At 31.7% G+C, this 16,242-nt stretch overlaps 1 protein-coding gene and 1 long non-coding RNA gene across 2 annotated transcripts; one reads left to right on the top strand and one right to left on the bottom strand.

The window, feature by feature from the left end:
* Positions 1-2,937: 2,937 nt before the first annotated feature.
* LOC128156129 (uncharacterized) lies at positions 2,938-5,728 on the top strand. Its single transcript, XR_008239676.1, has 3 exons — positions 2,938-3,051; positions 5,040-5,149; positions 5,661-5,728. It is a non-coding gene; the product is annotated as an uncharacterized LOC128156129 (long non-coding RNA).
* On the bottom strand, positions 5,723-14,739 carry LOC128156128 (uncharacterized). The gene is made up of 6 exons (XM_052818148.1): positions 14,573-14,739; positions 13,876-13,941; positions 9,368-9,436; positions 8,995-9,060; positions 6,045-6,161; positions 5,723-5,956 (listed from the first exon to the last, which is right to left on the bottom strand). The coding sequence occupies exons 1-6, from the start codon at positions 14,700-14,702 to the stop codon at positions 5,820-5,822; spliced, it is 585 nt and encodes a 194-aa protein (XP_052674108.1). The 5' UTR covers positions 14,703-14,739; the 3' UTR covers positions 5,723-5,819.
* Positions 14,740-16,242: the final 1,503 nt, after the last annotated feature.

The following is a 16,242-nucleotide window of genomic DNA, read 5'->3' as shown; positions in this document are numbered from 1 at the left end:
TTAACTTTCAATTTGGCTGAAATCGGAAAGGTTTTTGTAAATACTTAATGCATTTTTGCTCACTATGATATATCCAATGCAAAATATTCATTGATGTAAATGCAGTTATAAAATTCAGTTTATTTAGTGTCAATGATCAATCGCTAAAGACAGAAATGCTGGAAATTTCATTATTGATTGCAAATCAAAGCATCGGCATCTCTTATTGATGAAACAATCGAGTTAAGTAATATCATAGAACACATTGTACTTTTAGTATCATAGGCGTCGGAAGCAAATTCAAAGTGGGGGGGCTAGACTAATCCTCAGAAATATTGAGAAAAAAGTAATTCCAAAAATCATGGAAATCCTAATCCGTGGGGGGGGGGGGGGGGGGGGGGGGGAGGATACCTATACTTCCCAAAAAAAAATTACATACCCAAATTTTTTTTCCAAAAATCATGAAATTCCTAATCCGTGGGGGGGGGGGGGGGGGGGGGGGGGGGCTAGTATGCTTCTGAATCTAACTTCTCAATCTTTCAAGGTAACTTAATCTTTCCTACGACAAAAAGTGGGGGGGCTGAACCCTCTATCATGTTATGTATGTAATGGTTAGGTATAACTTTGCAAAAAAAGGGGGGGGGCTAAGCCCCCCCTAGCCCCCCCGGTTCCGACGCCTATGAGTATAGATACTTGTTATTGACCAAAGCGATAACAACGCTTTGAAAACATCAAATAAACATATAAAGGTAGTTTACAAAATAAATGATTGATATTAGTAAAGACATAAGAAATAAATAGAATAAGTTTTGGTTTAAAAAATGTGTAACTCGGGATATGGATTTTTGAAACAACATTAAAATGGCGATTGTCATACAATGATCCATTGATTTTGTTGATTTAGGATTGTCAAAAAGAGGCTGAATTATCCGACCTCCGAAAATCAGGCCTTAAAGATTGGTGTAAATTGATTTCGAAACCAATCATTCTCCAAATAAAAAAAAAACCCAATTAATGTAAGACTAATGAAAAACTCATTGCCAGCACATTTTACAAGTAGAACCTGTTCTTTAAAAAGAAATATAAAAGCTTGAAAATCAATCTTTTCTTGCACATATTCTTTTAGTAGTGAATGCACACGTCATTGAATGTTTAATCTTGTGAACTTTTTGAAGGGACTTTAATCTGTATTTGAATGCATAAACGATACATTACGTCATTTGTTAAAAGTGCAAATTGCTTTTAGCATTAGTTTATAAAAATAAATTACATTTTTTTTTAAAAGATAAAATGTACTGTTCTTTCTTTACACTAATGCATTGAGTGAAGCTATTTGCATGCATAAAATGAAAGGTTAGCAGTACTATATCAGCGTCCTTTATTGTTTGTAACATGTCTTATCTTTTCTCGAATGAAAATTGAAAACAAAGCAAATACATATCAGGACTAGTCTAAAAACATACAGGAAAGCCAGACATTCATATATTAATGTATTTATAATTTTACAAAATTATGAGTTAAAGTATACATTAAATGATAAAAGTAAATGTTCAAGTATTCCCGTCCCCATAAGAGACAAAGACCTAGACGGTCACTTGAGTACCATTGTTCGTTGATAGACCTGTTAGATAGTATCATATTTGAATTTTAAGGTCAAGATTTAGTAAATAATTCCAGAGTGTCCTTATGGTGCTAGAACCATTATGACGTCATAATTGATTTAATGATATTTTTTCCCTTAACGGTTTTCAAAGAATTATGTAGAAAATAAAACTATTTCTTGTTCTATATCAAATCATGTAAAAAGCGATCCCGGTACATTTATTCAATTTGACATCATTTTAGAAAGAAGCTCAGAAGCTTGGTTAATGCCGTTTTTGGAGATACTGTAGGCATTCTAGGCATATTCTAGGTATACTTCATCAGTCAAAATTGACATTGACTAGTGAAATATGCCTAGAATATACCTGCGTTCTTGGTTACCCCGTTCTGGAAAGTTCTATCCCATTCTGTCACCAGAGGTCGTGTTTCGCAAGCGTTCTATCCATCAAAACTAAAATCGCGCACTCAAGAAACGAATTGGCTCATTTTATTAGTTCAACATTTGTTAAATAATAATTTTTATATAAATTCTAAATAAGTTACCATTAAATATATTCGTTCTTACATAATAATTCAATATCATTTCATTGCAAGTATATATTTTGATGCAAACTACCGCTGACTTTGATCAGCCAAAGCGTTTTTGCTATTTCGGGCTACTTTATCGAAAATGAAAGTAGCTTTCTGATGAACTTCACAATAATTTCTTATCAGCTAAAATCAATTATAGCTTGCGGGCATCACCTCACACGTAAGTGTTGAAATACCACAGATGTAAGCAGTTATTCTGGTGCTTGCATTTTGTAGTTTCTTTGCAAAAAGGCTAGTAAGTATAGACAAGCTGGCAGCAATGTGTACCTTCTGTTTTATTAGGTAGAGGGTATATTGTTTTATTATAAGAAAAAGAGTTACATGTTTATAACGTCGTGCCTGTGATCGGTAATACCAGACTTTCATTTCAAATACTAATATGAATATTTTGCTTTTCATTCTGAATTTTCAGTAAGTATGTCATGAGGTTTTTGCAATTAAGTTTGAATAAGTAATTTTCATCAAAATGGATTGCCTTTATGATTAAGATAATTAAGTTAAATGCAATAGTAATTTGGTACATATTGTATAATTCAGTCAGGTTATTCAAAACTATTAAAGCCAAACAAGTAAATGTTAAAAAGTACCTTTAGTGAAAAACGCCATTGATGTTTTTTTTTCTTTACTGAAAAAAGCGTTCTTTGATTTTCTTTGTTTACAGCTATACTTTTGAAAGGAAACTAACATTGATGTTTTCTACCAATCCAAATTTTGATATTTAAATTATGTTTGCGCATTCTTTGTAGATACATGTAGCATGTCAATAAAGTGACAGACTGAGTCTACTCAATTTTCATAAAAATGACAAGCTTGACACATTGCATGAAAAATTGAATAGCTAAACATCTGTGTTTTTCTGAAAACAGGTGAAAAGATTTGGTAAGTGTAAAATCTTTTTTAGTCTTAATGTTTTGAATTTTTGACATTTGGGGGTTTTGTGGTGATATATATAGTGTTGCTTTGATGAGGACCAATACAAATAATATGGATTGGAATGATTGAGCGACTGTAATTTTTATAAACCCAGCTAAGAAAAAATCTACAGGAAGCTGTTAAAAAGCAAAGTTAAAAAGAACGGTACAGTGTTTTTTGAAAATTATTGAAAATACTTTTGCTCTTAGATTGCAAATACCTTTATAGTTTTTACAGTTTTCGAATTGTTAGTTACTTCAAGGTTTGATTCAATTAATATAAAAATAATAATGGTATCATGCGATTAAAGTTGGATAAAATGTCATACCAAAATTTAAATAAAATTTTTAATAAGAAATAGTATTAAAAAATCTCTTAATATAGTTCTGTGTTTAATCCAAATACTTGAGAAACATTCAATCTATATTTTTTCATTTTCTGAAAATAGAATATGCATGACTTTTTAAAATTTGATACGACATTTGCATTTTTCAAAAAGGAAAATAACTAAACCTGAAGTTGAAGGTTGTAGATATGACTTACATCGAACTTAACGTTATATACTCTTTCGCAAATCCATCATTTTAATTATTTTGTAGAGATATTATCGTGCAACGGTTCGGAACCTCTCTAAAAATCTTTATACTTACTCCATTTGCTACATATTCCGAAGATGTAATCCAGTCAAAAAGGAACAGTGGAGATAAGCTGAACAACACATTTTAATGATCTTATCAGCTATTTAGACCATCAAATACTCCCTGAATTTCATACGGATGCACTTAAGTTGGGTTGTTTCGCTTATCCCAACACATACCTATAAATAGACTATAATACTATTCATGCTTCACCGAATTCAGGCATTTCATTCACCCACACTGAACGCTGAAAGCAAATATTTTTAATATTAAAACTGACAACCACTACACTGGTAAATATATCATTGATGGCTGACCAATCAAACTGAGTTCAATGCACATATATTTAAAAAATCCTCAATACAAACCCAGACCATTTTTATGTGTTGTACTGCTAAACAAATCGCTGCAATTGCACAAACCATTCACTAGTAATGCAGTGATAGTTTTGAATTAAGAAACTTCAAATAGTTGTTTGAAACTAGCAATAACAATTATTAAATTGTATTTCTTGCGTGGATTTATTAGCGCTTTTTTGAAAGAGTGTCCAGGTTTGCAGAATACACATGATGCAAAAGTTAAAGATGATCTTAAAAAAAAATATTTAATTCAATGTAAATCTCACAAGTCCTTTAGAACTCACAAGCATACAACAGTTGGTTCAAAACAACTAATGCAAGTAACATTAAAAATGAAAATTTAGTGAATGAGGATTCATGAGACGTATGAAATTAATTGCAATTTTTGTTTGAAAGATCATTTAAATATAGGATACAAGAACACAAATCAACATTTTTGGTGGTGAAGACGGGAAGTTTGTTATAACGATATGAATTTTTTTTTGGTAAAAATAGATACATTATAGTATATATATTTAAATTCCATCTGAATTGTGCATGATTTTAATTTCGAAAAAAAAATCGAACAGAGAAATGCCAGGGTTTTCGTCAGAGTTGTTCTCCGTTTATTTGATGGTATTGCGAAAAAAAGACTACAACCCCTAGGTCACCAAAAAATTAATAAGTGGAATATTTATTAAATCCCTACAGAGAATATTGTCTAGCTATACAAAAATTGCAACGTAAATCTACCATTTGTTTTCAAGCTTATAAATCTTCAATTAAAAAAGGATACTTTTTTCAACTAATTTACTTATGTTTGGTCTAGAACTTATCACAGTCCAATTTATCTCATCAAAGGCAATCCTTTATGCACTACATACTCTGATTGTTCCGAGGAATTGTTGAATGGTTGAGAAATGTTTAAATATATAATTATGCTTATCCTTTTGTGCTAATATATAATTGTTTTACGCAGCTGCAGAAACACACAAAGAAATACTATGATTCGAAACTGAGAACAATCCAAGAAGGCAATTTTGTATGAAAATGGTACCATTCTACCATAGAAATTAGGTTTGAATTAAGGTAGATACGTTTTATAAAGTAATTTCAATTTCTGCGAAAGTGACCTAGTTTAAACATAAGAAAATTAAAGCATGCTACCAAATGAAATGTAGATCATATTTGATCACACGAAGGCATTTCTCGTCCATTAAATTGGATACCAAAGATTTTCTCCTTGATTCAATGTCAGAGATTGATAACCTTGTAGTAGACATTAAAGTAAAGTAAAGTAAATTTTATTTACTGGACCCAAGGCTGGTAGTTAAGAGGCTTTAGTTGGTTGAGCTTTTAAACCAAGAGCTATTAATTTTCCCTGAACGAATATTAAAAAACCCATAAATGTACAAAGTGAAATATTTTCGAAATTTTACATAAACACGTAACTTACTTTTCTTTTCCTTACCTAATTTAACTTCAGAATTCTTTTTACCTCATTATAAGTGTTTAGTTATGCAAAGTTAAAGCGAGCTAACTTTTAACAATTATTAATGGACGCTGAGTATTCTTCAGTTTTTTTTATCTTTGTTTTTAGATTTTGCACGTCACTTCCAACGAAGATTTACAATAGTTGTATAATTTTAATACAATCTCAAATTTCTGGCTTGCTCACTTTTATTCATTTAACAGCAAAATGAATAAAAAATAGATTGTTTTTATTATTTCTCAAAACAAAAAATAACGATTTTTTCCACTACTTTCCTGCTGCACATAACCGATTTCTGCATAATTGGTAATAACTCCAGTTGCTTCGGTAGTTTTCACAAAAGTAGCAAAACGAATCTCCGAGTTGTCTAGAGAAAGCTCTGCTACCGTCGGGGCTGTTTGATTCTATGGAAAGAAAAAAAGGAAAACTATTAACTTAATTTTATATGATATATCTAGAATTGGTTAATGCTTCAATCAGTGTTATACATACCTTGGCAAACAGATCGACAGTTTGCGCTGTTTGGGTCTCTATTATTGCAATGTTTACAAAGAGTTTGCATCATTTTCCGCTCTGTTAAAACTGGTTCAGGAGATGCTCGTCTTCGTCCTTCTCTCGATGAAAAAAGTGAATAGTTTTAGTCATTAAGTATTTTCCAACTATACATTCTAATGAATAATGTAAAAAGATATATTTCTCATATACATCTGCGACTGTTAAGAAGAGACAAGAGGCCAACATGCCTTAACAGTCACCTGAATACCATAACCCATACGCAGTCCTGTCAAGGAAATCTCATATTTGCATTTAATTCAGTTTCATTCTGGATTTTAAAAAAAAATATTGTCAAAGAACAATGAAACCGATAATTTCGGCGAAAAACTTTAAGATCATAAAAGAGTGTATGACCTGATATTGAAAAGGTGCAAAACTCTGACAGCGAATGATTATCCCATATTTGTTACCTTTCAAGAAAGATTTGTGTGTGTGGTTTCAAAGATAAACTAAAACAGGATTGCTATTATACATGTTTCATTTAAACAACCTCTCATCCCCTTCGCAAGGGACTAGACAGAAAGTCTCCCCATTAAATTGGCGCAATTAAACGACAAAATAGAACCCATTGTTATTTTACGTTTCTACTTCCTTCGCATATTCCAGTGTTTAATATTCAACCATTGTTGCTGCATCACCATTTTGCATTAATATTTATCCCAATTTTTTTTTTACATGCACTGCTTAACAGTGATTTTGGCTAGCCAATTATTATTGTACTATTGATAAGTCTATTTGTTTATTCACGAAGTTCAAAAACTGTTTTGTATATCTCTTTTAATCGTACAACTTCTTAATTACATTATTTTTTATGATAAACTACTAAATCTGAACACGCAAGGGAAGATAACTCCATTATGAACAAGCAAGTAAACATAACTCCATGAACTGTTTTACCCCCCCCCCCCCCCTTCTTTAAACTCTTTAAAGAAAATATAAAAATATAGAATGAATCAATCAAAGATTGCAACTTAATTTTTTTTATGCAGTCAGTTTCTATTCTATGTCAATGGACATTTTTTAAAGATAATATAGATTAACACTTTATGACCATTTGGCCACACCCTGCACTAAAACCCCTACCCTATACACTAGATAACTGTTTTGGTCCCACCCTAGATTCAAAACCCTACTTTGGAGAACAAAATTTACCGTTTTGGTAGAAGGCTTTATTTTCTTTCTTAGTTTGCAAATAGTTTTCATTCAGTATCATCAGAATCAAAGGAAACACTTTTATTTTGTAAACATTAAATGCATTAACACTACATGTATTTGACCATTTTGGACCCAACCTAGAGTCGGAACCTGTACCTTTGGGGACAGGAAATTTACAATTTTGGTAGAAGACCGCGCTTTCTGGTCTACATTATTATGAATTCAGTTTTTCTTACATATATGTGGGAGTAGAAAAGAAGATTTTTTAAACTTTATACTGTATGCATTAAAACTATATGGCAAAATTGGCCCGCCCAAGGCCTGAACCCCTGACACAGGAGCTATGAATGTCACAATTAGGGTAGAGGAGTTCGTGGACCTTATAGCCATGCATTCAGTTTTTTCTCCACATGTGTTGTGATAAAGATTTTGTAAGTACATTTTCACTTTAAGGGATTATTGGCCCGCCCTAGGCTTGAATTCCTGTCCCAGGGGCCATGAATGTTACAATTTAGGTAGATGAGTTCTTGGACATTATAACCATGCATTCATTTTTTTCTCCACGTGTGTTGTAGTAAAGATTGTCTAAGATTTATACATTTTCACTATATGGCATTATTAGCCCCGCTCTAGGACAGGACCCGTGTCCCAGATGTCATTAATAATGAAACAAAAACTTAGACATCATTTAGATGATCATCACTTAAGGTCCCACTCAAAGAGGAAACGTTTCGAAAAGAGGACTTTGCTTTTACGCAAAGAAATGGGCAACAACTTATTTGGAAATCGAACAGGCCATAACTTTTTCTAACCGAGGTTAGAACAAATGCTGGTTCTTTGAGGTTTCAACAAGGTATAAGTCCCGTATTAGATAGAAGAAACAAGACATACATGAGAATTTTGTTACTGGTCATACCCCCGCGTTGAAGTGAATATACAAAATAAAGGAAGTACACATATCACAGAAAGTTAATATCGAATTTAATAAAAATTAATCCCATCATATGGCAAACCTAAATTAAGAGTGGGTTCAAATTTCAACTACCTGTAATGAATAGCAGTTGAAATCTTTGACGAAATCATTTTTTGATCATTTAGGTTGAAAAGTAAAAGTCGTCACTAAAGAAAAATTGACGTCTAATTTGTACACACAATTAACAGATGTTAAGCTTATTTTTGTGAATTTTATATATATTGTGTTTGCAAAAGAAGAGTAGGTAGATCAGCACGTAACTGTTCTGCGATAATGTGTATTAAATTTCAAGTATATTTGAGGTATCCTAGAACAAATTATAGATTAAGACCTTAGCTTTAGATATGTCTCGCTATATATTGATAGTAATTAAAAATATTTTGGTGGTTAAAGAAAGTCAGTGCTTAAAAATGTGGTCGAAGCAAGATTGAAAGAAAACATTTGCAAAAGATCTTTAAACTAGACCAAATCCTGTTTATTTCGAAAGTTTTTTTACGACATTAAAATTGTATGTACGGTAAACATTATACCTCAGGAACAAATGGTTAATTTGATTCAAAACACATGTAAAAATAAAGTCGCGAAGTGACACTCCATTTGGCAATGATCTCATAATTTCTTTACAGTACATAAACAAAGACATGGCACGAGCTAATTTGTCTCCATAACAATGAATTAAAAGATCAGCGTCTCACATTTTACTTGCTGACACGCAATATTTTCGTTCGAATTGCCAAAACTGACATTTGTAGACAATACCTCCGTTCCTTCCATAATTTCGGTTCCTCTCCCTTCCTTTTGCTTGTTTTCCTCTACTTGGCGAAGCTATAGGAGAATAAGAACTTAAATAAATAGATACCCAAATATAAATTAATGAATCAAGCTTTTGTTTTTGATTTATTATTTAAATCTTTGCACATTCGTCAAGATATTTGATTCATTGATTGTGACTTTATGAACTGATACAAACAAAATTATCCAACATTCTTTGCAATAGAGTCAAGACGAATAATTTCATTTGTCATTGCACAATCGTAGTTCGTCTTAACCTTAAACGGGATGTAGTAAAACACTGACTCAGGTAAAGGACATGCATATTTATCTATTTATCAAGATATTTGTTGTTTGTTACCTTGTCTCCGACCATAACGTATGTCACTATTCCTTGTATTTCCTTTTCTAGCACCTCTTTGCCTATGACCTAGAACACCAATGTTCAAATACAGTATCCAAAGTAAACAATGCAGCTGTACAATTTTCATTTGTTTTATTTTATGCACTAAAGAGAGAATCTGTCCGTGTCGCCTGTACATAAAACCTAATTGAGCAATCAAAACCATTTTTTATAAATCCTTAATAGATACCCAGACCGTTTTTAGCTCATCTGAACCGAAGGTTCAAGTGAGCTTTTCTGATCACCTTTTGTCCGTCGTCCGTCCGTCCGTCTGTAAACTTTTCACATTTTTGACTTCTTCTCTAGAACCACTGAGCCAAATTTAACCAAACTTGGTACAAAGCATCCATATAAGAAGGGGATTCTAAATTGTTAAAATAAAGGACACAGCCCTTTTTAAAAGGGAGATAATTGCGAAACTGCGAAAATTGGGTGGGTGTCTTAAAAAATCTTCTTCTTAAGAACCACTGCACCAGATATGCCAATATTTACACCAAAGCTTGTATATATAGTGAAGATTCTAAATTGTAAAAATCACGGTCCCCGGTCAATCTCGGGTCCCAAGAGGGGTTCAAAGTTGATTAAAAAAGACAAATTTAACATAGAAATATATGGGGGAAAATGTTTTTAAAAATGTATTCTTAAGGACTACAGTGCTAAAATTATTGAGATTACTATACAAGTACCCTTAGATAGTGTAGATTCTAAACTGTGAAAACCGTGATCCCCGAACTAATACTCCGTACGGCTCCAAAAAATGTTCAAAGTTTAACATAGACTTATATAATGGGAAAATGTTTTTAAACTCTTCTTTTTAAGAATTACAATGCTACAGTTTGTGAGATTACTATGCAATCATTATAAGATAGTGCAGATTCTAAATTGTTTAAATCATTTTTTATTAAAAGAAGTATTCAAAAAAAAAAAGAAAAAAGAAATTTCCATGATAAGTTTATCAAAGTTAAATTATCTGGAAATACATGAGTATGTTTATCGACTAGTTTTTTGTTTTTTGTTTTTTTTTAATTTCGATCCCGACATCAATTACTCACATATTGGGATCCAAGTGATCGGGATCAAAGATCATAAATTCAAACAACTTCAAAAAGGTGTGGATCTTAGTTTTTACGAAGTTTTGATTCACAAACACGCAGTTAGGAAAGATAAAGGAACAAAAGATAAAAAATGGTTATGGAAAAAGGAGGAATCATTGATAGACTTTATCAGCTATATAAAGACTTTCCATGTTTTTTGAGTTTAGTCTATAAGACAGATGATCGATGAGAATGCAAAATCTAACATGCCTAATGTCCTCATCACACCTGCAATATTTTTATTTGATGAATCGATAAAGAAGCTTTTCATTATTGAAATACAAAACAGATGCCAATATCATCTTTTAATTTTTCAATCTTTTCAGTGAAATGGGATTTTTTTTTTTACTGCAAATGGGTATTTTAGAGCTTTTAAATTCAGTCTCATTTGATGTGTAAAATAACTATGAATAAAAACATGCCAAAGATAAAATTGTTCCTTCTTTTTATGTATTGTTTAATATATGGCAAAATCTTGAAATATATGAGTTTTACAATATTTATTCAGAGTTCACTTCATAATAAACCCTTTCGAAATAAAATGATACAAGGACTTGTTCAGGTGAGCGATTTGTGGTCCATGGGCCTCTTGTTTGAGTTTTCCTAAGTTAAACATATGCACAAACCATACACAAGTAATGTAGTGACAGTATGAAATAAAAAAAAACACGAGTGAGTTTTTTTTTTAAAAGGTAATAAAAATGATTGAATTTTTATTTCTTCGTGGATTTATGATCGCTTTTATCTCTAAAAAGTGCCAAAGTTTGCAGAATGCATATGATGGTGAAGATTAAGTTGATTTAAGGTAACTCCGTACCTATAAAATTATGGGTTCATAGTTAAAAAAACTTAACTTTTTTAACTTATTGGACTTGAATTTCATCAAAAAATAAATAAAATATATATGTATTCATACTATTTAAGATGTAAGGTAAAAAAAAACCAAAGGCTGAAATTATCATCTGAAAATCACACTTTTTCTTGTTTAGAAATTAAATAAAAGTGGTTGGACACTTGTTTATATATTTAAATTTTATTGCTTACTATGCCAGAAAACTAAAATTATTTAAAAAAAAAAGAAAAAAATGTTTACCTTAGAAAAATTATAGCATTTAGATATATCACTTCGAGAAAAATAGAAAAGAGTTATTTCCCTTTGTCATTATTTAATTATGTCGAATATAAGGATGAAAAACGCTTATAAAAAATCTCCAAGTAAACACTGATTTGAGTTTTTGATGTGCACCTATAATAACTTAAAAATTACAAATCTACTTGCAAGAATTTTAATGAATTCATGGTTTATGTAAAATGTATGACGTCACAGGAGGGTGGATTTACTTTAAAAAATATTTAATTTTAAGTAAATCTCACAAGTCACTTAGAACTGACAGCATACATCAGTTGGCTCATAACAACTAGGAATACTGGAAATGAAAATTTATTGAACGAGGATTCTTTAGACGTGTAAAATCAATTCCAATTTTTGTGTGAAAGATCATTTAAATGTAGGACAGAAGAAGACAAGTCAACATTTTTGGTGGTCAGGACGAATGGTTTTGTATAACCAAATGAATTTGTAAAAAATAGATACAGTATAGTCTAGATATCAAAATTCAAATATTAACCAAAAAAAAAAAGCTCGAACAGATCAAGGTCATGGTTTGCGTCTCTGTTTAGAAATAACTGGTATTGCGAAAAGAAAGACTTCAGCCTTTAGGTCACCAAATAATTGATTAGTGGAAATATATGATAAATCTCTATAGAAAATATTGACTAGCTATGCAAGCATTTGGACTCAAATTTTTAACTTGTTTTCAGGCTTATATATCTTCAATGAAAAAATATCATTGTAAACTAATTTACTTATGTTTGGTCTGAACTTAACAGTCCAATTTATCTCAATATAGGCAGTCCTCCAGGCCCACCTTACTCCGATTGTTCCGTTGAGCGTTGGGTTTGTTGAAGGTTAAGAAATGTTTAAATATATGCCTTTGATTTTGTGCATACATATAATTGTTTTACACATCTGCAGCAAAACATAACGAAATATTAAGATTTGAAACAGGAACAATCGGAGAAGACGATTTTATATGATGATGGCATCCTTCTACCCTAGAAATTAGGTTAGAATTAAAGTAGAACTGTCTTTATAAAGTAATTTCAATGATTGCGGAAGTGACCTATTAACATAAGAACAGAGAAAGTTAAAGCATGTCATCAAATGAAATGTAGAACAATATCTGACCAAACAAAGATATTTTTCATCCATTAAGTTGGATACCAGAGTTTTCCCCCTTGATTCAATGCCAGAGATTGATAACCTTGTAGTAGACATTGAACGTAATGATTTAATCTTACTAACTAGACCCAAGGCCGGTAATTAAAGGGGCCTGGTCACGATTTTGTTTTCCATTTTTCTGTTTTATTTTTCACAATGTTTTAGAAATGTATTTCTAATAATCAAATGAAATTTGAGAGTCAGTCGTAGAGTTATAAGCAAGATAAAGGGCTCACAAATCTTTGTCATGTAAACAAGGCTCGTGCCCTGTTTTCGTTTACATAGGTTCAATATGCCTGTTAAAAATCTTTTTCAAGCTGATTTCTCTATCTTTTAATTCTTTTTAAGCATAAATATATAGTTTCTAACGTTCAACACATTCATTATAGGTCTAAAACTGGAATTTCCACTTCAACATTCAAAATGTAAACAAAATCTTTGTTTATAAAGCAAAGAATTGCAAGCTCAGTAACTCGCTTATAACTCAACGAAAGACACTCAAATTTTGGTTGCCTGTTGAAAATGCCTTACTGAAGCATTGTAAACATTAAAATCGGAAAGATAATTTTTTTTTTCAAAATCGTGACCATGCCCCTTAAAGAGGCTATAGTTGGAAGAGCTATCAAGCCTCAAAGTTGTGATTGCATTCCATGTTACTCTTACACGCTAGAAAGACGTTGTTTACAAGTTGTCATAAACGTTTAGACGTCATAAAACAACAGTGAAATTTATTAGTAAATATTTAGTAAATAATGTTTTCGTTCATTGCTATATTATGGAGCTATATATATGCAGTTAAAAGAGGCTTTCATTGGAACAAGGGTATAGCAATTTATTCTTTACGTCGGTGACGTTTCGGTGTGGTCGGTCTTTTACAGATCAATTACAGACGTAATACTATACATCAGTCTTGAACGCTTACCAAACGTATAGTTTTTTTTAATTTTGAAACGTATTCTTTGTTACATAATTATCAAAAGTTTGAACTTTAACCACCACATCAGTTTCTGAAGCATAAATTAAAAAAATAAAAAAAAAAGAAAAGAAAAAAAAAGTGACATTAATGTCTATTGAGGCAAGTAATTATTTACCTCTATTCCTTCCATCATTTCGGTTCCTCTCCCTACTCTCTGCTGGTTTTCCTATACTTGGCGAAGCTTTTAGAGAAAAAAACTTTAATTAATATGCCCTCTAAAAATTGATAAATGAATCAAGCTTTTGTTTTTGTTTAAAGCAATATGAGCTGTAATTTTTTTTTAGAATTTTATTTTGCTGTAAAAACTCGTAGCTGCTAGTATGCTAAGTCTGCATGTAACTTAAACGTTTATGATAAATAAGGTTGGAAAAAATCATAAATTTTTGTCAGAGGAAAGATATTTCTTTTAAGGAACATATAGCAAATCAATTTTTGTACAGGGAGACAATAATTCAATTTCGCTCCAATTAAGGCTCCTCAATAGCCCTTTCCACAAAAATTTGGCGAAAAGAAATTTAAAAACCATGATATTTTTGTCATTTTAGTAAAAAATAACATTTTCGTTTAAAAAATTTCATAATGAAAATTGCAGCTCATATTGCTTTAAATATTTAAATCTTTGTAGCTCGAATCCTCAACATATTGGATCCATTGATTGTGACTTTATGAATTGACTTTGCAATAAAGTAAAGACGATATATTCATTCGTCATTTCACAATCGTAGTTCGCCTTGACCTTAAACGGGATGTAGTAAATACACTGACTCAGGTAAAGAACATGCATATTTATCAGAATTTTTGTTGTTTGTTACCTTGTCTCCTACCATAACCCGGTTCATCATTCCTTGTATTTTCTTTTCTAACACCTCTTTGCCTCTGAGCTAGAACATCAGTGTTTAAATACAATATCCAAAGTAAACAAAGCAGCTGTGCAACTTTCATTTGTTTTATTTTACGAACTAAACAGAGAACCTGTCTGTGTCTCTTCTAAATAAGAAACAATTGACCAATCAAAAACCATTTTAACAACGTCGTGAACATCACATGTCCTACGTCAGATTTCTTTTCTACTGCATCTGAAAAAAGTTGACGGATGGGTTTGTGTTTACATGGGTTTTCTTTTTAAAGCAAGGGTCATCATTAAGACCTTTCATCTTTAACCTTCTTTTCGACACACTTTTATTTATGGCCATAAGAAGAGTTACAAAGAATATATATGCAAAAAAATGCTGTAAATCGATTCTTGATTTTCATTACATTTCACTATTAACTTGTTATGATAGGAAATGTTAGGGAGCCACCTCTCCGGTAATTATTATTAATAAATGTTGAGTAAAAATTGTGGTATAAAAGGTTTAATACGGTTGTAGACGCCGTTCTCAAAAGTATCGTTGTAGCTTGTTAAGTAAGCGAGAAAGCATGAGTTTTATCATTTGTAAGTTAATCTCTGTAGTTGTCATTTTATTTATTGTGCATGATAAGAGTTCCAAGATATTATGGCCATACCCAGGGAACATGTGGAAGAGAGAGAGAGAGAGAGAGAGAGAGAGAGAGAGAGAGAGAGAGAGAGAGAGAGAGAGAAGGGAGAACTAGGTTAAATGCCATCGAATGAAGACGTAGTTTATGTACGTTGTAAATATGTAAATAAACGTGTAAATATAAATATAGTTATTAATCAGTGCCGGCGTCAGGGAGGACCCCCGGCACAGAAGTTATGGCAAGGGAGAGGGGATGTTGCAGCCTGTTACATTTTCCAACATGTGAAAAACTTTATTATCTGTTTGGTCTGTTTACAATATCCATTACTTTTTCACCCCTATTCAGAATATTTATCTATTCATCCATAGTTAAAGTTATTCCGCTTTGTCAGAAAAATTGACTGCTTTTGCATTTTAAAATTGTTTTTTTTTTCACATAGGAAATCCAATATCAAGTATAAATTGTATCAATTTGATTTTCATATTCAATTTTAAGATAATATAGGTATAACTGAGGTTTTCTAATCAATTTGTTAGGCGTATAATGAAATAGACGTCACTGTTTTCCGTTCCTTTAAGGTATGTAATAATAAACGATATCACAAGACATGTTTCTATCGAAAACGTATTCACCTGGTGTTTGTTTTTACGACTACCAATTTGATTGATCGTTGTTTTTATAGAATACCAGGGTTTCATTCAAGAGCGTAGCTGCTACGTAGGGCTAAGTAGCAGCTACACTGCTGAACGGTAAGCTATCCTAGTAGATATTCTTAGTCTAAATAGTTTATGCTAAGCATCAAATTCAAGATGGCCACCTTAGTTACAACTTTGTCACAAACATCACTGTCGTGTATCCGCGCCGGTAGTGACATGTTTGGATAACGTGAAAATGGCGTATCCATTGCAAAAACAATGAGTGTTGTGTCCTTTTTTCTATCGACAACGGGGTAAATATTAATTAAAATATCGTAATAGTCATTCATATTTTTCTGAAGGTTTTG

Source organism: Crassostrea angulata, chromosome 7 (assembly GCF_025612915.1).
Source record: "Crassostrea angulata isolate pt1a10 chromosome 7, ASM2561291v2, whole genome shotgun sequence".
Lineage (NCBI taxonomy): Eukaryota > Metazoa > Mollusca > Bivalvia > Ostreida > Ostreidae > Magallana > Magallana angulata.
The sequence above is the reverse complement of the archived record's forward strand: the minus strand, read 5'-3'. Positions and strand labels throughout refer to the sequence as shown.

Excerpts from the sequence above, each read along its gene's own strand:
- LOC128156128 (XM_052818148.1), bottom strand. The coding sequence starts at position 14,702 with ATGAAAGTTGCACAGCTGCTTTGTTTACTTTGGATATTGTATTTAAAC. Across the intron at positions 9,061-9,367 it reads ACGTTATGGTCGGAGACAAG|CTTCGCCAAGTAGAGGAAAA; the intron begins GTAACAAACAAC and ends ATTCTCCTATAG. Across the intron at positions 6,162-8,994 it reads AAATTATGGAAGGAACGGAG|GACGAAGACGAGCATCTCCT; the intron begins GTATTGTCTACA and ends CATCGAGAGAAG.